Here is a 20,861-nt window from a genome sequence, read left to right on the forward strand (position 1 = left end):
CTTGCAATTCATTATAGGCAGCTCTGTTATATAATCTCCAGTCTGACGTTCAGGTGTGTGTGTAAGGTGATGGAGGTCCTCTTCCCCTCTCTCTCCTATGTGCTGGGCCTGTACATCTTATGTGGTACCCGGACGGTGTACCCGTTTAGTAATGTCTGTATTTCTTATACCTTGTGTATTTATGTATTGCCCTTTTAGTCCTATGTTATGACTTGTGTTAACTTGTACTGTAATGTATGAGCTGTCTTAGTAATGTTTGATAATGTTCGCATTTGCCTGTATGTTAGAGACAGGGACAGAAGGGGTGAACCCAGGGGATTGGGTTAACAACCCCAAAAAGGAGCAGGAAGTTCCAGGGCAGGCTTGCCTACCGCAGAACGTGCTCCCCTGTGGGAGCTGAACAAACCCCGGGAGGGGAAAAGACTGCTGCCCTGGACCTTTGGCCAGCAAAACGGGCACCAGGACTACGCAGGTGCCCCTCTGAAGGGACTTTAAGCGTCCAGATTCCGGCATATGACTACCTCCTCTTTCGGTCGCCGTGGTTTCTGTGGGTACGGCCATGGACGTCATTAGGGAGAGAGCAGGAAGTTGATGTTTCACGTTATTCATCTCTTTTATTAAACTGTATCCCTGTTGGACTGCAGCTGTGCCTGGGATTGTGTCTGTCCTGTCTATTTCTTTACAAGGTGCCAGGGTGTAGACTGACTGTGGCTTAGTTGACTCGGTTGGGACTACCACCCCGAGTCGCCTTGTTACATGTACATGCTCCACTGTGATGATGCAATGTCAGTATCTGACTTCATATGGATTGCATAAGGACATCATTACCTTTCAAATCTCTACTGTTATCTCACTAATACATCCTCCTCCAAAAAGATCCACCCTTGTTTCTTTATATGCCTCACATACAGCTAAAGATAAAGATATCAATATTACCCTATAAAGCAATGATATAATAGTTGTACCATATATATATTATTATCTGCAGAGTCTGCAGAAATCTTTCCTGTCTCATACTGTCTATAATACGGTCTGTGATTGCTCTGGGCACAATCTACAGTGTATTCTCTCAGAAGCAACTTCTTCCCTTTCCTCTGCCTTCTACTTGTAAAAACTGACAAGGAGAAACATATCACTAGCAAAATGCAATGGAGACAGCCTGAATCAGAATTACACAAGATGCACTAATACTCTGCAATGTTAGAGTGTTAGGGGACAGCAGTTTCTCACTGGTTTATCACTGCTGCCTTTAGATAGGAATCTTTGCAATGGGTTGAGACTCTGTAAAGTCAAGGGTATCATGGGAATTGTAGTCTCCATACGGAGGCATATCAGAGAGAGAAGAAAAAGGAGCCAAAATAGTAGACAACCCACACATGGTATAATAACAGAAACAGAGAAACACAAAAACCTATGTAATTGTTTAATAACACCATTTAGGCAAAAAAAAGAGATTCTACTTTAGGGTAGCAATTAAATAAATGGGAGCGCATAGAACATGTATTATGATAAAAATACATATTTGTCTACTGTGAGAAATTTAACTAGGATCTCTTATTACGTCAAAAGTAGGCATTTTTTTATCTTTTATTATTACTGCTGAGCTGAGCATTGAATTACTTATTTTATTTTTAAATCCACATTATGGTTCCAGAGATATGTGCACTTTTTATTTTGTAATAATTTTTATGGTCTTTTCAAGGGGGCACAGTTTACAGGATAGTAATGTAGAGCAGCCTAAATGGAAGCCTCCCAGAGAATCCTTTTTAAGACCCTAAAAATTAGCATCAAATAAAAAGGAATATATCTTTGGAACCATATGGCGGATTTTTACAAAAACGAAAAGCAGAATACTCACTGGAACAGAAAATAGGAGCAAACACTGGTCATGTTATAATTTTAAAGGGTACTTGCTCATGTATTGGAAGGTAATTTATTGTATTTGAGAAATTGTATTTCTGATATTGGTAAAATATCTAGGTGCTTAATACAGTACTACAATTTAGGTTATAAATGGCATTAACAATGTGTTTGAGATCAGCTAGTCAAGTTTTATCATTTCCAAGTGATATAGATATATATATAAAATTTACAATGACATCTTACATAGGGTGATTACTGATTATGATGATGACACACATGACATTGTTTGCACATATACCAATAAACTATACAACACTGACCATTTGCTGAAGCCAGGATCATTGCCTGAAGTCTCTCCGTTTCAAACTGGTTGTTTGGCCAAACTCCAGCTTCCTCTGTGGGTTGTGCTCTAAAGAGACCACAATGACACAACATGATTACTGTTCAATATCAGACGTAATTAAATCAAAGCACAACAAACAGAACCTGCAATTTATAGGATTGCACAACAATGAAATATCTGTTCTTTAGGAATTACGAAACAAGCTAGAACAGGGGATTCATTTTGGTAACAAAAATTAGTATTTGTCAGCAAAACAAGTGCATGATATGTGTTAAGATTTATCAGAAATAAACTACAGAAGAAAAACGAAAAAGTATTGATTGTGGGATACAGTAATGATGAACCCTAGTGATAATGTGGTAACAAGTGCTCACTTTACCTTCAGCACCACACACAGGTTCAATGAAAAATGACATATTTCTAATGTAATCAATAGACTGTCCAAGTAATACACAGACATCAGGGGCTGATTGGCACATTTTGGCCTGGGGGGCAAGCACACAGCAGTGTCCCATAAGTAGCGGCTCATCCTTAAAGGGGTTGTCAGATCTTATGCTACATGTCTACAGTCACTATGTGTGAATCTTCATATCGTGCGCACTGTGCGCTGTGAAGATTCTCTGGTGCCGGCAACAGGCGGTCTTGTGACCACAAGCATGCGATATATATATTCCAGCCACATTTCGACGACTAGACTGTTTTGGGCCTTGTTCAATACAGTTGCATTAGTCCATGCAGGTCTACTCGGCATGTGACCGCATGTATGCAAATCACAAACTTGCAGCCAGACACCCGCCAAATAACCACAGCACTGCAAGCAATGTGAGAAGCTCAAGTCTGCAGCCACATAGAATGACACAGAGTGAATGCACCAATGACACATACACACGCACAGCCCCACTGTATAATGAAACACACACACAGCCCCACTGTATAATGACACACACGCACAGCCCCACTGTATAATGACACACACGCACAGCCCCACTGTATAATGAAACACACACACAGCCCCACTGTATAATGACACACACGCACAGCCCCACTGTATAATGACACACACGCACAGCCCCACTGTATAATGACACACACGCACAGCCCCACTGCATAATGACACACACGCACAGCCCCACTGTATAATGACACACACGCAGAGCCCCACTGTATAATGACACACACGCACAGCCCCACTGTATAATGACACACACACACAGCCCCACTGTATAATGACACACACGCACAGCCCCACTGTATAATGACACACACGCACAGCCCCACTGTATAATGACACACACGCACAGCCCCACTGCATAATGACACACACGCACAGCCCCACTGTATAATGACACACACGCAGAGCCCCACTGTATAATGACACACACGCACAGCCCCACTGTATAATGACACACACGCACAGCCCCACTGTATAATGACACACACACAGCCCCACTGTATAATGACACACACGCACAGCCCCACTGTATAATGACACACACACACACAGCCCCACTGTATAATGACACACGCACAGCCCCACTGTATAATGACACACACGCACAGCCCCACTGTATAATGACACACACACACAGCCCCACTGTATAATGACACACGCACAGCCCCACTGTATAATGACAGACACACAGCCCCACTGTATAATGACACACACACACAGCCCCACTGTATAATGACACACACACACACACACAGCCCCACTGTATAATGACACACACGCACAGCCCCACTGTATAATGACACACACGCACAGCCCCACTGTATAATGAAACACACACACAGCCCCACTGTATAATGACACACGCACAGCCCCACTGTATAATGACACACACACACACAGCCCCACTGTATAATGACACACGCACAGCCCCACTGTATAATGACACACACGCACAGCCCCACTGTATAATGACACACACACAGCCCCACTGTATAATGACACACACGCACAGCCCCACTGTATAATGACACACACACACACAGCCCCACTGTATAATGACACACACACAGCCCCACTGTATAATGACACACGCACAGCCCCACTGTATAATGACACACACACACAGCCCCACTGTATAATGACACACACGCACAGCCCCACTGTATAATGACACACACACACACAGCCCCACTGTATAATGACACACGCACAGCCCCACTGTATAATGACACACACGCACAGCCCCACTGTATAATGACACACACGCACAGCCCCACTGTATAATGAAACACACACACAGCCCCACTGTATAATGACACACACGCACAGCCCCACTGTATAATGACACACACACACAGCCCCACTGTATAATGACACACGCACAGCCCCACTGTATAATGACACACACGCACAGCCCCACTGTATAATGACACACACACAGCCCCACTGTATAATGACACACACACACAGCCCCACTGTATAATGACACACACACACAGCCCCACTGTATAATGACACACACACACAGCCCCACTGTATAATGACACACACGCACAGCCCCACTGTATAATGACACACACGCACAGCCCCACTGTATAATGACACACACACAGCCCCACTGTATAATGACACACACACACAGCCCCACTGTATAATGACACACACACACAGCCCCACTGTATAATGACACACACACACAGCCCCACTGTATAATGACACACACACACAGCCCCACTGTATAATGACACACACACAGCCCCACTGTATAATGACACACACACACAGCCCCACTGTATAATGACACACACACACAGCCCCACTGTATAATGACACACACGCACAGCCCCACTGTATAATGACACACACGCACAGCCCCACTGTATAATGACACACACGCACAGCCCCACTGTATAATGACACACACGCACAGCCCCACTGTATAATGACACACACGCACAGCCCCACTGTATAATGACACACACGCACAGCCCCACTGTATAATGACACACACGCACAGCCCCACTGTATAATGACACACGCACAGCCCCACTGTATAATGACACACACACACAGCCCCACTGTATAATGACAGGCACACGCACAGCCCCACTGTATAATGACACACACGCACAGCCCCACTGTATAATGACACACACGCACAGCCCCACTGTATAATGACACACACGCACAGCCCCACTGTATAATGACACACACGCACAGCCCCACTGTATAATGACACACACGCACAGCCCCACTGTATAATGACACACACGCACAGCCCCACTGTATAATGACACACACGCACAGCCCCACTGTATAATGACACACACGCACACAGGGTCGGACTGGGGCACCGGGACACCGCAGGATCCTCCGGTGGGCCCCGCCCCCAGCTCCTGCCTCCTTCATTTGTGCCTGCCCTGCATGCTCATAGCTTGCGCACAGCAGTGTGCACTTTATTGTATAGACGGCACAGCTGGCAGACTGCACAGGTGATGGGAAGTGCAGGAACAGCTCCTTCACATCACCTGCTGCGGCTGCCATTCCTCTGCCAGGAGAGCTGTGTGTGCCGACCCTCAATACAGCCAGCAGTCAGAGGAACAGCTGACTGTGAGGCTGAGAGGAGACCCGCACACAGCAGCTGACCTGCCGCAGTCACCTGTTTCCTGTGCTGGGTATGATCTCTGCTCCTCTTCCACAATCCACAAAGCCCTGGGCAGCAGTGTAAATGCTGATTGGCTGCAATTCAGCCAATCAGCGTTAGTTTTCTTTGTGTGAGCTCACAGCACAGCTCAGGCAAGGAGATGTGCTGTGATAGGTCAGAAGTCCTACCCAAGCAGCAGTGGAGCAGAGGGAGTCTGATGGCTGCAGACAGAGTCACTGTGACTGTAAGTACATAACTATATGATGCCTGCACAGAGGCAGTTAGGGGAGGGGGTCCCATTCATCCTAAAGGTGACATAGGGGAGGGGGCCCACAGTGATATTCTAATTTTCTTGTGGGTCCCCTCCCCTATTGTGTCATCCACCTCTATTTTACTGTGGCTCCTCTTTCTCTCTCTGACTAGGCCCATAGGAAATCAGAGGTGACATAGTGGGGGAGGGGCCCACAGGAAAATAGAGGTGACAGTGGGGGAGGGGACACACAGGAAAATAGAGGTGACACAGTGGGGGAGGGGGCCCACAGGAAAATAGAGGTGACACAGTGGGGGAGGGGGCCCACAGGAAAATAGAGGTAGCACAGTGGGGGAGGGGGCCCACAGGAAAATAGAGGTGACACAGTGGGGGAGGGGGCCCACAGGAAAATAGAGGTAGCACAGTGGGGGAGGGGGCCCACAGGAAAATAGAGGTAGCACAGTGGGGGAGGGGGCCCACAGGAAAATAGAGGTAGCACAGTGGGGGAGGGGGCCCACAGGATATTGGGTGACCCAGTGGTGAAGGGAGCCCACAGGAAAATAGAGGTGACACAGTGGTGAAGGGGGTCCTCAGGTAACACCTTTACGACATCAGCCTTACATGTATGGCGCGTGTTAAATGCCAGTGTCAATCTCTGACAGCAGCATATAACACATGCCAACATGCGTGCGCATCATTCTCTCACCCATTGGCGCCCATGATGTGATCGTGGGTCGCCGATGGGTTGTAATGACAGCCAGGGGTCTTCTTCCTGTGGCCGGGCTTTAAAGGAGACTGTGATTTCTGCTATATGCAGTGATGCTGTGGCAGCACTGTATGTAATAGCACATGCAATCGTATGATCGCATCTTCATGACCTCTAAGGGGGCTATCTGTACCAGTGAAAGGTAAAAACAAAATTTAAAAAATTCCTAAAAGTTCAAATCACCCCTTTTTAGTCAATTGAAAATAAATATATTTAAAAATAAAAAAACAACACATATTTGGCATTGCTGGGTTCAGAAAAGTCCGATCTATCAAAATATAAAAACAATTAACTCGATCAGTAAACACCGTAAACAGAAACAACTAAAAAATTCCAAATGTCCTTTTTTCGGGTCGCCACAATTCCACAAAAAAAGCTATAACAAGTGATGAAAAAAATCACATCTATACCAAAATCATACTAATAAAAACAATGTCTCGCCCCCAACAGAAAGCTTCCCTGTGTGTAATAAAATACGCAGCAGTCGCCGTCTTCTGCCGCTGTGTCGTTGCTTCTGTCTTCTTCATTGCAGTGGAATATGGCCACCGGTAAGTATTTTACTAAACACACTGGACCTACATTACTGTTCTCGTGTGTGGTGTAGTATATAGAGATGTATGTATATAAAGGATTTGTCAGCTCTCCCGTGTGGTGTAGAATATTGAGGATCTGTCAGCTCTCCTGTGTGGTGTAGTATATAGAGGATCTGTCAGCTCTCCTGTGTGGTGTAGTATATAGAGGATCTGTCAGCTCTCCTGTGTGGTGTAGTATATAGAGGATCTGTCAGCTCTCCTGTGTGGTGTAGTATATAGAGGATATCAGCTCTCCTGTGTGGTGTTATATATAGAGGATCTGTCAGCTCTCCTGTGTGGTGTAGTATATAGAGGATCTGTCAGCTCTCCTGTATGGTGTAGTATATAGAGGATATCAGCTCTCCTGTGTGGTGTTATATATAGAGGATCTGTCAGCTCTCCTGTGTGGTGTAGTATATAGAGGATCTGTCAGCTCTCCTGTGTGGTGTAGTATATAGAGGATCTATCAGCTGTCCTGTGTGGTGTAGTATATAGAGGATCTGTCAGCTCTCCTGTGTGGTGTAGTATATAGAGGATCTGTCAGCTCTCCCGTGTGGTGTAGTATATAGAGGATCTGTCAGCTCTCCTGTGTGGTGTAGTATATAAAGGATTTGTCAGCTCTCCTGTGTGGTGTGGTATATAGAGGATCTGTCAGCTCTCCTGTGTGATGTAGTATATAAAGAATTTGTCAGCTCTCCTGTGTGGTGTAGTATATAGAGGATCTGTCAGCTCTCCTGTGTGGTGTAGTATATAGAGGATCTGTCAGCTCTCCTGTGTGGTGTAGTATATAGAGGATCTGTCAGGTCTCCTGTATGGTGTAGTATATAGAGGATCTGTCAGCTCTCCTGTGTGGTGTAGTATATAGAGGATCTGTCAGCTCTCCTGTGTGGTGTAGTATATAAAGGATTTGTCAGCTCTCCTGTGTGGTGTGGTATATAGAGGATCTGTCAGCTCTCCTGTGTGGTGTAGTATATAGAGGATCTGTCAGCTCTCCTGTGTGGTGTAGTATATATATATCTGTCAGCTCTCCCGTGTGGTGTAGTATATAGAGGATCTGTCAGCTCTCCCGTGTGGTGTAGTATATATATATATATATATCTGTCAGCTATCCCGTGTGGTGTAGTATATAGAGGATCTGTCAGCTCTCGTGTGTGGTGTAGTATATAGAGGATCTGTCAGCTCTCGTGTGTGGTGTAGAATATAGAGGATCTGTAAGCTCTCCTGTGTGGTGTAGTATATAGAGGATCTGTCAGCTCTCCCGTGTGGTGTAGTATATAGAGGATCTGTCAGCTCTCCCGTGTGGTGTAGTATATATATATCTGTCAGCTCTCCTGTGTGGTGTAGTATATAGAGGATCTGTCAGCTCTCCTGTGGGGTGTGGTATATAGAAGATCTGTCAGCTCTCCTGTGTGGTGTAAAATATAGAGGATCTGTCAGCTCTCCTGTGTGGTGTGGTATATAGAGGATCTGTCAGCTCTCCTGTGTGGTGTAGTATAAAGAGGATCTGTCAGCTCTCCTGTGTGGTGTAGTATATAGAGGATCTGTCAGCTCTCCTGTGTGGTGTAGTATATATATATCTGTCAGCTCTCCTGTGTGGTGTAGTATATAGAGGATCTGTCAGCTCTCCTGTGTGGTGTGGTATATAGAGGATCTGTCAGCTCTCCTGTGTGGTGTAGTATATAGAGGATCTGTCAGCTCTCCCGTGTGGTATATAGAGGATCTGTCAGCTCTCCCGTGTGGTGTGGTATATAGAGGATCTATCAGCTCTCCTGTGTGGTGTAGAATATAGAGGATCTGTCAGCTCTCCTGTGTGGTGTAGTATATAGAGGATCTGTCCCCTCTCCTGTGTGGTGTAGTATATAGAGGATATGTCAGCTCTCCTGTGTGGTGTAGTATATAGAGGATCTGTCAGCTCTCCCGTGTGGTGTAGTATGTAGAGGATCTGTCAGTTCTCCTGTGTGGTGTAGTATATGGAAGATCTGTCAGCTCTCCCGTGTGGTGTAGTATATAGAGGATCTGTCAGCTCTCCTGTGTAGTATAAAGAGGATCTGTCAGCTCTCCTGTGTGGTATAGTATATAGAGGATCTGTCAGCTCTCCTGTGTAGTGTAGTATATAGAGGATCTGTCAGCTCTCCTGTATGGTGTAGTATATAGAGGATCTGTCAGCTCTCCTGTGTGGTGTGGTATAAAGAGGATCTGTCAGCTCTCCCGTGTAGTGTATATAGAGGATCTGTCAGCTCTCCTGTGTGGTGTAGTATATAGAGGATCTGTCAGCTCTCCTGTGTGGTGTAGTATATAGAGGATCTGTCAGGCCTCCTGTGTGGTGTAGTATATAGAGGATCGGTCAGCTCTCCTGTGTGGTGTGGTATATAGAGGATCTGTCAGCTCTCCCGTGTGGTGTGGTATATAGAGGATCTGTCAGCTCTCCTGTGTGGTGTAGTATATAGAGGATCTGTCCCATCTCCTGTGTGGTGTAGTATATAGAGGATCTGTCAGCTCTCACGTGTGGTGTAGAATATAGAGGATCTGTTAGCTCTCCTGTGTGGTGTGGTATATAGAGGATCTGTCAGCTCTCCTGTGTGGTGTAGTATATAGAGGATCTGTCAGCTCTCCCGTGTGGTGTAGAATATAGAGGATCTGTCAGCTCTCCTGTGTGGTGTAATATATAGAGGATCTGTCAGCTCTCCTGTGTGGTGTAGTATATATATATCTGTCAGCTCTCCCGTGTGGTGTAGTGTATAGAGGATCTGTCAGCTCTCCTGTGTGGTGTAGTTTATAGAGGATCTGTCAGCTCTCCTGTGTGGTGTAGTTTATAGAGGATCTGTCAGCTCTCCTGTGTGGTGTAGTATATAGAGGATCTGTCAGCTCTCCCGTGTGGTGTAGTATATAGAGGATCTGTCAGCTCTCCTGTGTGGTGTGGTATATAGAGGATCTGTCAGCTCTCCTGTGTGGTGTAGTATATAGAGGATCTGTCAGCTCTCCTTTGTGGTGTGGTATATAGAGGATCTGTCAGCTCTCCTGTGTAGTGTGGTATATAGAGGATCTGTCAGCTCTCCCGTGTGGTGTAGTATATAGAGGATCTGTCAGCTCTCCCGTGTGGTATATAGAGGATCTGTCAGCTCTCCCGTGTGGTGTGGTATATAGAGGATCTGTCAGCTCTCCTGTGTGGTGTAGTATATAGAGGATCTGTCAGCTCTCCTGTGTGGTGTGGTATATAGAGGATCTGTCAGCTCTCCCGTGTGGTGTAATATATAGAGGATCTGTCAGCTCTCCCGTGTGGTATATAAAGGATTTGTCAGCTCTCCCGTGTGGTGTAGAATATAGACGATCTGTCAGTTCTCCTGTTTAGTGTAGTATACAGAGGATCCGTCAGCTCTCCTGTGTGGTGTAGTATATATATCTGTCAGTTCTCATGTGTGGTGTAGTATATAAAGGATTTGTCAGCTCTCCCGTGTGGTGTAGTATATAGAGGATCTGTCAGCTCTCCTGTGTGGTGTAGTATATAGAGGATCTGTCAGCTCTCCTGTGTGGTGTAATATATAGAGGAACTGTCAGCTCTCCTGTGTGGTGTAGTAAATATATATCTGTCAGCTCTCCCGTGTGGTGTAGTATATAGAGGATCTGTCAGCTCTTCCGTGTGGTGTAGTATATATATATATATATCTGTCAGCTCTCCCGTGTGGTGTAGTATATAGAGGATCTGTCAGCTCTCCTGTGTCTTGTAGTATATAGAGGATCTGTCAGCTCTCCTGTGTGGTGTAATATATAGAGGATCTGTCAGCTCTCCTGTGTGGTGTAGTATATAGAGGATCTGTCAGCTCTCCTGTGTGGTGTAGTATATAGAGGATCTGTCAGCTCTCCTGTGTGGTGTAGTATATAGAGGATCTGTCAGCTCTCCCGTGTGGTGTAGAATATAGAGGATCTGTCAGCTCTCCTGTGTGGTGTAGTATATAGAGGATCTGTCAGCTCTCCTGTGTGGTGTAGTATATAGAGGATCTGTCAGCTCTCCTGTGTGGTGTAGTATATAGAGGATCTGTCAGCTCTCCTGTGTGGTGTAGTATATAGAGGATCTATCAGCTGTCCTGTGTGGTGTAGTATATAGAGGATCTGTCAGCTCTCCTGTGTGGTGTAGTATATAGAGGATCTGTCAGCTCTCCCGTGTGGTGTAGTATATAGAGGATCTGTCAGCTCTCCTGTGTGGTGTAGTATATAAAGGATTTGTCAGCTCTCCTGTGTGGTGTGGTATATAGAGGATCTGTCAGCTCTCCTGTGTGATGTAGTATATAAAGAATTTGTCAGCTCTCCTGTGTGGTGTAGTATATAGAGGATCTGTCAGCTCTCCTGTGTGGTGTAGTATATAGAGGATCTGTCAGCTCTCCTGTGTGGTGTAGTATATAGAGGATCTGTCAGGTCTCCTGTATGGTGTAGTATATAGAGGATCTGTCAGCTCTCCTGTGTGGTGTAGTATATAGAGGATCTGTCAGCTCTCCTGTGTGGTGTAGTATATAAAGGATTTGTCAGCTCTCCCGTGTGGTGTAGTATATAGAGGATCTGTCAGCTCTCCTGTGTGGTGTGGTATATAGAGGATCTGTCAGCTCTCCTGTGTGGTGTAGTATATAGAGGATCTGTCAGCTCTCCTGTGTGGTGTAGTATATATATATCTGTCAGCTCTCCCGTGTGGTGTAGTATATAGAGGATCTGTCAGCTCTCCCGTGTGGTGTAGTATATATATATATATATCTGTCAGCTATCCCGTGTGGTGTAGTATATAGAGGATCTGTCAGCTCTCGTGTGTGGTGTAGTATATAGAGGATCTGTCAGCTCTCGTGTGTGGTGTAGAATATAGAGGATCTGTAAGCTCTCCTGTGTGGTGTAGTATATAGAGGATCTGTCAGCTCTCCCGTGTGGTGTAGTATATAGAGGATCTGTCAGCTCTCCCGTGTGGTGTAGTATATATATATCTGTCAGCTCTCCTGTGTGGTGTAGTATATAGAGGATCTGTCAGCTCTCCTGTGGGGTGTGGTATATAGAGGATCTGTCAGCTCTCCTGTGTGGTGTAAAATATAGAGGATCTGTCAGCTCTCCTGTGTGGTGTGGTATATAGAGGATCTGTCAGCTCTCCTGTGTGGTGTAGTATAAAGAGGATGTGTCAGCTCTCCTGTGTGGTGTAGTATATAGAGGATCTGTCAGCTCTCCTGTGTGGTGTAGTATATATATATCTGTCAGCTCTCCCGTGTGGTGTAGTATATAGAGGATCTGTCAGCTCTCCTGTGTGGTGTAGTATATATATATCTGTCAGCTCTCCTGTGTGGTGTAGTATATAGAGGATCTGTCAGCTCTCCTGTGTGGTGTGGTATATAGAGGATCTGTCAGCTCTCCTGTGTGGTGTAGTATATAGAGGATCTGTCAGCTCTCCCGTGTGGTATATAGAGGATCTGTCAGCTCTCCCGTGTGGTGTGGTATATAGAGGATCTATCAGCTCTCCTGTGTGGTGTAGAATATAGAGGATCTGTCAGCTCTCCTGTGTGGTGTAGTATATAGAGGATCTGTCCCCTCTCCTGTGTGGTGTAGTACATAGAGGATCTGTCGGCTCTCCTGTGTGGTGTAGTATATAGAGGATATGTCAGCTCTCCTGTGTGGTGTAGTATATAGATGATCTGTCAGCTCTCCCGTGTGGTGTAGTATGTAGAGGATCTGTCAGTTCTCTTGTGTGGTGTAGTATATGGAAGATCTGTCAGCTCTCCCGTGTGGTGTAGTATATAGAGGATCTGTCAGCTCTCCTGTGTAGTATAAAGAGGATCTGTCAGCTCTCCTGTGTGGTATAGTATATAGAGGATCTGTCAGCTCTCCTGTGTAGTGTAGTATATAGAGGATCTGTCAGCTCTCCTGTATGGTGTAGTATATAGAGGATCTGTCAGCTCTCCTGTGTGGTGTGGTATAAAGAGGATCTGTCAGCTCTCCCGTGTAGTGTATATAGAGGATCTGTCAGCTCTCCCGTGTGGTGTAGTATATAGAGGATCTGTCAGCTCTCCTGTGTGGTGTAGTATATAGAGGATCTGTCAGCTCTCCTGTGTGGTGTAGTATATAGAGGATCTGTCAGGCCTCCTGTGTGGTGTAGTATATAGAGGATCGGTCAGCTCTCCTGTGTGGTGTGGTATATAGAGGATCTGTCAGCTCTCCCGTGTGGTGTGGTATATAGAGGATCTGTCAGCTCTCCTGTGTGGTGTAGTATATAGAGGATCTGTCCCATCTCCTGTGTGGTGTAGTATATAGAGGATCTGTCAGCTCTCCCGTGTGGTGTAGAATATAGAGGATCTGTTAGCTCTCCTGTGTGGTGTGGTATATAGAGGATCTGTCAGCTCTCCTGTGTGGTGTAGTATATAGAGGATCTGTCAGCTCTCCCGTGTGGTGTAGAATATAGAGGATCTGTCAGCTCTCCTGTGTGGTGTAATATATAGAGGATCTGTCAGCTCTCCTGTGTGGTGTAGTATATATATATCTGTCAGCTCTCCCGTGTGGTGTAGTGTATAGAGGATCTGTCAGCTCTCCTGTGTGGTGTAGTTTATAGAGGATCTGTCAGCTCTCCTGTGTGGTGTAGTTTATAGAGGATCTGTCAGCTCTCCTGTGTGGTGTAGTATATAGAGGATCTGTCAGCTCTCCCGTGTGGTGTAGTATATAGAGGATCTGTCAGCTCTCCTGTGTGGTGTGGTATATAGAGGATCTGTCAGCTCTCCTGTGTGGTGTAGTATATAGAGGATCTGTCAGCTCTCCTTTGTGGTGTGGTATATAGAGGATCTGTCAGCTCTCCTGTGTGGTGTGGTATATAGAGGATCTGTCAGCTCTCCCGTGTGGTGTAGTATATAGAGGATCTGTCAGCTCTCCCGTGTGGTATATAGAGGATCTGTCAGCTCTCCCGTGTGGTGTGGTATATAGAGGATCTGTCAGCTCTCCTGTGTGGTGTAGTATATAGAGGATCTGTCAGCTCTCCTGTGTGGTGTGGTATATAGAGGATCTGTCAGCTCTCCCGTGTGGTGTAATATATAGAGGATCTGTCAGCTCTCCCGTGTGGTATATAGAGGATCTGTCAGCTCTCTTGTGTGGTGTAGTATATAAAGGATTTGTCAGCTCTCCCGTGTGGTGTAGAATATAGACGATCTGTCAGTTCTCCTGTTTAGTGTAGTATATAGAGGATCCGTCAGCTCTCCTGTGTGGTGTAGTATATATATCTGTCAGTTCTCATGTGTGGTGTAGTATATAAAGGATTTGTCAGCTCTCCCGTGTGGTGTAGTATATAGAGGATCTGTCAGCTCTCCTGTGTGGTGTAGTATATAGAGGATCTGTCAGCTCTCCTGTGTGGTGTAATATATAGAGGAACTGTCAGCTCTCCTGTGTGGTGTAGTAAATATATATCTGTCAGCTCTCCCGTGTGGTGTAGTATATAGAGGATCTGTCAGCTCTTCCGTGTGGTGTAGTATATATATATATATATCTGTCAGCTCTCCCGTGTGGTGTAGTATATAGAGGATCTGTCAGCTCTCCTGTGTCTTGTAGTATATAGAGGATCTGTCAGCTCTCCTGTGTGGTGTAGTATATAGAGGATCTGTCAGCTCTCCCGTGTGGTGTAGTATATAGGGGATCTGTCAGCTCTCCCGTGTGGTGTAGTATATAGAGGATCTGTCAGCTCTCCTGTGTGGTGTGGTATATAGAGGATCTGTCAGCTCTCCCGTGTGGTGTAGTATATAGAGGATCTGTCAGCTCTCCTGTGTGGTGTAGAATATAGAGGATCTGTCAGCTCTCCCTTGTGGTGTAGTATATAGAGGATCTGTCAGCTCTCCCGTGTGGTGTAGTATATAGAGGATCTGTCAGCTCTTCTGTGTGGTGTAGTATATAGAGGATCTGTCAGGCCTCCTGTGTGGTGTAGTATATAGAGGATCTGTCGGCTCTCCTGTGTGGTGTAGTATATAGAGGATCTGTCAGCTCTCCCGTGTGGTGTAGAATATAGAGGATCTGTCAGCTCTCCTGTGTGGTGTAATATATAGAGGATCTGTCAGCTCTCCTGTGTGGTGTAGTATATATATATCTGTCTGTCAGCTCTCCCGTGTGGTGTAGTATATAGAGGATCTGTCAGCTCTCCTATGTGGTGTAGTATATAGAGGATCTGTCAGCTCTCCTGTGTGGTGTAGTATATAGAGGATCTGTCAGCTCTCCTGTGTGATGTAGAATATAGAGGATCTGTCAGCTCTCCCGTGTGGTGTAGTATATAGAGGATCTGTCAGCTCTCCCGTGTGGTGTAGAATATAGAGGATCTGTCAGCTCTCCTGTGTGGTGTAATATAAAGAGGATCTGTCAGCTCTCCTGTGTGGTGTAGTATATATATATCTGTCAGCTCTCCCGTGTGGTGTAGTATATAGAGGATCTGTCAGCTCTCCCGTGTGGTGTAGTATATAGAAGATCTGTCAGCTCTCCTGTGTGGTGTAGTATATAGAGGATCTGTCAGCTCTCCTTTGTGGTGTAGAATATAGAGGATCTGTCAGCTCTCCCGTGTGGTGTAGTATATAGAGGATCTGTCAGCTCTCCCGTGTGGTGTAGAATATAGAGGTTCTATTAGCTCTCCTGTGTGGTGTGGTATATAGAGGATCTGTCAGCTCTCCTGTGTGGTGTAGTATATAGAGGATCTGTCAGCTCTCCCGTGTGGTGTAGAATATAGAGGATCTGTCAGCTCTCCTGTGTGGTGTAATATATAGAGGATCTGTCAGCTCTCCTGTGTGGTGTAGTATATATATATCTGTCAGCTGTCCCGTGTGGTGTAGTGTATAGAGGATCTGTCAGCTCTCATGTGTGGTGTAGTTTATAGAGGATCTGTCAGCTCTCCTGTGTGGTGTAGTTTATAGAGGATCTGTCAGCTCTCCTGTGTGGTGTAGTATATAGAGGATCTGTCAGCTCTCCCGTGTGGTGTAGTATATAGAGGATCTGTCAGCTCTCCTGTGTGGTGTGGTATATAGAGGATCTGTCAGCTCTCCTGTGTGGCGTAGTATATAGAGGATCTGTCAGCTCTCCTTTGTGGTGTGGTATATAGAGGATCTGTCAGCTCTCCTGTGTGGTGTGGTATATAGAGGATCTGTCAGCTCTCCCGTGTGGTGTAGTATATAGAGGATCTGTCAGCTCTCCCATGTGGTATATAGAGGATCTGTCAGCTCTCCCGTGTGGTGTGGTATATAGAGGATCTGTCAGCTCTCCTGTGTGGTGTAGTATATAGAGGATCTGTCAGCTCTCCTGTGTGGTGTGGTATATAGAGGATCTGTCAGCTCTCCCGTGTGGTGTAATATATAGAGGATCTGTCAGCTCTCCCATGTGGTATATAGAGGATCTGTCAGCTCTCCCGTGTGGTGTGGTATATAGAGGATCTGTCAGCTCTCCTGTGTGGTGTAGTATATAGAGGATCTGTCAGCTCTCCTGTGTGGTGTGGTTTATAGAGGATCTGTCAGCTCTCCTGTGTGGTGTGGTATATAGAGGATCTGTCAGCTCTCCTGTTTGGTGTAGTATATAGAGGATCTGTCAGCTCTCCCGTGTGGTATATAGAGGATCTGTCAGCTCTCCCGTGTGGTGTAGTATATAGAGGATCTGTCAGCTCTCCTGTGTGGTGTAGTATATAGAGGATCTGTCAGCTCTCCTGTGTGGTGTAGTATATAGAACATCTGTCAGCTCTCCTGTGTGGTGTGGTATATAGAGGATCTGTCAGCTCTCCTGTGTGGTGTAGAATATAGAGGATCTGTCAGCTCTCCTGTGTGGTGTAGTATATAGAGGATCTGTCCCCTCTCCTGTGTGGTGTAGTATATAGAGGAATTGTCGGCTCTCCCGTGTGGTGTAGTATATAGAGGATCTGTCTGCTTTCCCGTGTGGTGTAGTATATATAGGATCTGTCAGCTCTCCTGTGTGGTGTAGTATGTAGAGGATCTGTCAGCTCTCCCGTGTGGTGTAGTATATAGAGGATATCAGCTCTCCTGTGTGGTGTAGTATGTAGAGGATCTGTCAGCTCTCCTGTGTGGTGTAGTATATGGAAGATCTGTCAGCTCTCCCGTGTGGTGTAGTATATAGAGGATCTGTCAGCTCTCCTGTGTAGAATATAGAGGATCTGTCAGCTCTCCTGTGTGGTGTAGTATATAGAGGATCTGTCAGCTCTCCTGTGTAGTGTAGTATATAGAGGATCTGTCAGCTCTCCTGTGTGGTGTAGTATATAGAGGATCTGTCAGCTCTCCTGTGTGGTGTAGTATATAGAGGATCTGTCAGCTCTCCAGTGTGGTGTAGTATATAGAGGATCTGTCAGCTCTCCTGTGTGGTGTAGTATATAGAGGATCTGTCAGCTCTCCTGTGTAGTGTAGTATATAGAGGATCTGTCAGCTCTCATGTATGGTGTATTATATAGAGGATCTGTCGGCTCTCCTGTGTGCTGTAGTATATAGAGGATATGTCGGCTCTCCCGTGTGGTGTAGTATATAGAGGATCTGTCTGCTCTCCCGTGTGGTGTAGTATATAGAGGATCTGTCAGCTCTTCTGTGTGGTGTAGTATATACAGGATATGTCAGCTCTCCTGTGTGGTGTAGTATATAGAGGATCTGTCGGCTCTCCTGTGTGGTGTAGAATATAGAGGATCTGTCAGCTCTCCCGTGTGGTGTAGAATATAGAGGATCTGTCTGCTCTCCCGTGTGGTGTAGTATATAGAGGATCTGTCAGCTCTCCTGTGTGGTGTAGTATATAGAGGATCTGTCAGCTCTCCTGTGTGGTGTGGTATATAGAGGATCTGTCAGCTCTCCTGTGTGGTGTAGTATATAGAGGATCTGTCAGCTCTCCTGTGTGGTGTGGTATATAGAGGATCTGTCAGCTCTCCTGTGTGGTGTGGTATATAGAGGATCTGTCAGCTCTCCTGTGTGGTGTAGTATATAGAGAATCTGTCAGCTCTCCCGTGTGGTATATAGAGGATCTGTCAGCTCTCCCGTGTGGTGTGGTATACAGAGGATCTGTCAGCTCTCCTGTGTGGTGTAGTATATAGAGGATCTGTCAGCTCTCCTGTGTGGTGTGGTATATAGAGGATCTGTCAGCTCTCCTGTGTGGTGTGGTATATAGAGGATCTGTCAGCTCTCCTGTTTGGTGTAGTATATAGAGGATCTGTCAGCTCTCCCGTGTGGTATATAGAGGATCTGTCAGCTCTTCCGTGTGGTGTAGTATATAGAGGATCTGTCAGCTCTCCTGTGTGGTGTAGTATATAGAGGATCTGTCAGCTCTCCTGTGTGGTGTAGTATATAGAACATCTGTCAGCTCTCCTGTGTGGTGTGGTATATAGAGGATCTGTCAGCTCTCCTGTGTGGTGTAGAATATAGAGGATCTGTCAGCTCTCCTGTGTGGTGTAGTATATAGAGGATCTGTCCCCTCTCCTGTGTGGTGTAGTATATAAACGATCTGTCGGCTCTCCCGTGTGGTGTAGTATATAGAGGATCTGTCTGCTCTCCCGTGTGGTGTAGTATGTAGAGGATCTGTCAGCTCTCCTGTGTGGTGTAGTATATAGAGGATCTGTCAGCTCTCCTGTGTGGTGTAGTATATGGAAGATCTGTCAGCTCTCCCATGTGGTGTAGTATATAGAGGATCTGTCAGCTCTCCTGTGTAGTATATAGAGGATCTGTCAGCTCTCCTGTGTGGTGTAGTATATAGAGGATCTGTTAGCTCTCCTGTGTGGTGTAGTATATAGAGGATCTGTCAGCTCTCCTGTGTGGTATAGTATATAGAGGATCTGTCAGCTCTCCTGTGTGGTGTAGTATATAGAGGATCTGTCAGCTCTCCAGTGTGGTGTAGTATATTGAGGATCTGTCAGCTCTCCTGTGTGGTGTAGTATATAGAGGATCTGTCAGCTCTCCTGTGTAGTGTAGTATATAGAGGATCTGTCAGCTCTCCTGTATGGTGTATTATATAGAGGATCTGTCCGCTCTCCCGTGTGGTGTAGTATATAGAGGATCTGTCTGCTCTCCCGTGTGGTGTAGTATATAGAGGATCTGTCTGCTCTCCCGTGTGGTGTAGTATATAGAGGATCTGTCAGGTCTCCTGTATGGTGTAGTATATAGAGGATCTGTCGGCTCTCCTGTGTGGTGTAGAATATAGAGGATCTGTCATCTCTCCCGTGTGGTGTAGAATATAGAGGATCTGTCTGCTCTCCCATGTGGTGTAGTATATAGAGGATCTGTCAGCTCTCCCATGTGGTGTAGTATATAGAGGATCTGTCAGCTCTCCTGTGTGGTGTAGTATGTAGAGGATCTGTCAGCTCTCCTGTGTGGTGTAGTATATAGAGGATCTGTCAGCTCTCCTGTGTGGTGTAGTATATAGTGGATGTATCAGTTCTCATGTATAGTGTAGTATATAGAGGATCTGTCAGCTCTCCTGTGTGGTGTAGTATATAGAGGATCTGTCAGCTCTCCCGTGTGGTGTAGTATATAGAGGATCTGTCAGCTCTCCCGTGTGGTGTAGAATATAGAGGATCTGTCAGCTCTCCTGTGTGGTGTAGTATATAGAGGATCTGTCAGCTCTCCAGTGTGGTGTAGTATATAGAGGATCTGTCAGCTCTCCTGTGGGGAGTAGTATATAGAGGATCTGTCAGCTCTCCTGTGTGGTGTAGTATATGGAAGATCTGTCAGCTCTCCTGTGTGGTGTAGTATATAGAGGATCTGTCAGCTCTCCTGTGTGGTGTAGTATATAGAGGATCTGTCAGCTCTCCTGTGTGGTGTAGTAGATAGAGGATCTGTCAGCTCTCCTGTGTGGTGTAGTATATAGTGGATGTATCAGTTCTCCTGTATAGTGTAGTATATAGAGGATCTGTCAGGCCTCCTGTGTGGTGTACTATATAGAGGATCTGTCAGCTCTCCTGTGTGGTGTAGTATATAGAGGATCTGTCAGCTCTCCCGTGTGGTGTAGTATATAGAGGATCTGTCAGCTCTCCCGTGTGGTGTAGAATATAGAGGATCTGTCAGCTCTCCTGTGTGGTGTAGTATATAGAGGATCTGTCAGCTCTCCTGTGGGGAGTAGTATATAGAGGATCTGTCAGCTCTCCTGTGTGGTGTAGTATATGGAAGATCTGTCAGCTCTCCTGTGTCGTGTAGTATATAGAGGATCTGTCAGCTCTCCTGTGTGGTGTAGTATATAGAGGATCTGTCAGCTCTCCAGTGTGGTGTAGTATATAGAGGATCTGTCAGCTCTCCTGTGGGGAGTAGTATATAGAGGATCTGTCAGCTCTCCTGTGTGGTGTAGTATATGGAAGATCTGTCAGCTCTCCTGTGTGGTGTAGTATATAGAGGATCTGTCAGCTCTCCTGTGTGGTGTAGTATATAGAGGATCTGTCAGCTCTCCTGTGTGGTGTAGTATATAGAGGATCTGTCAGCTCTCCTGTGGGGAGTAGTATATAGAGGATCTGTCAGCTCTCCTTTGTGGTGTA

The 20,861-nt window shown here is 45.9% G+C and overlaps 1 protein-coding gene across 50 annotated transcripts in view; it reads right to left on the bottom strand.

Moving 5' to 3' along the window:
- Nucleotides 1-20,861, bottom strand: part of LOC138675454 (protocadherin gamma-A4-like) — a 732,953-nt gene that overhangs the window by 23,551 nt on the left and 688,541 nt on the right. For all 50 annotated transcript variants that reach the window (XM_069763694.1, XM_069763684.1, XM_069763690.1 and 47 more), the window contains exon 3: nt 2,184-2,272. In XM_069763694.1, coding sequence (XP_069619795.1) covers nt 2,184-2,272 — 89 coding nt within the window. The remainder of the gene's footprint in view (nt 1-2,183; nt 2,273-20,861) is intronic.

The sequence above is a fragment of the Ranitomeya imitator genome, chromosome 4 (genome assembly GCF_032444005.1).
Source record: "Ranitomeya imitator isolate aRanImi1 chromosome 4, aRanImi1.pri, whole genome shotgun sequence".
Classification (NCBI taxonomy): Eukaryota; Metazoa; Chordata; class Amphibia; order Anura; family Dendrobatidae; genus Ranitomeya; species Ranitomeya imitator.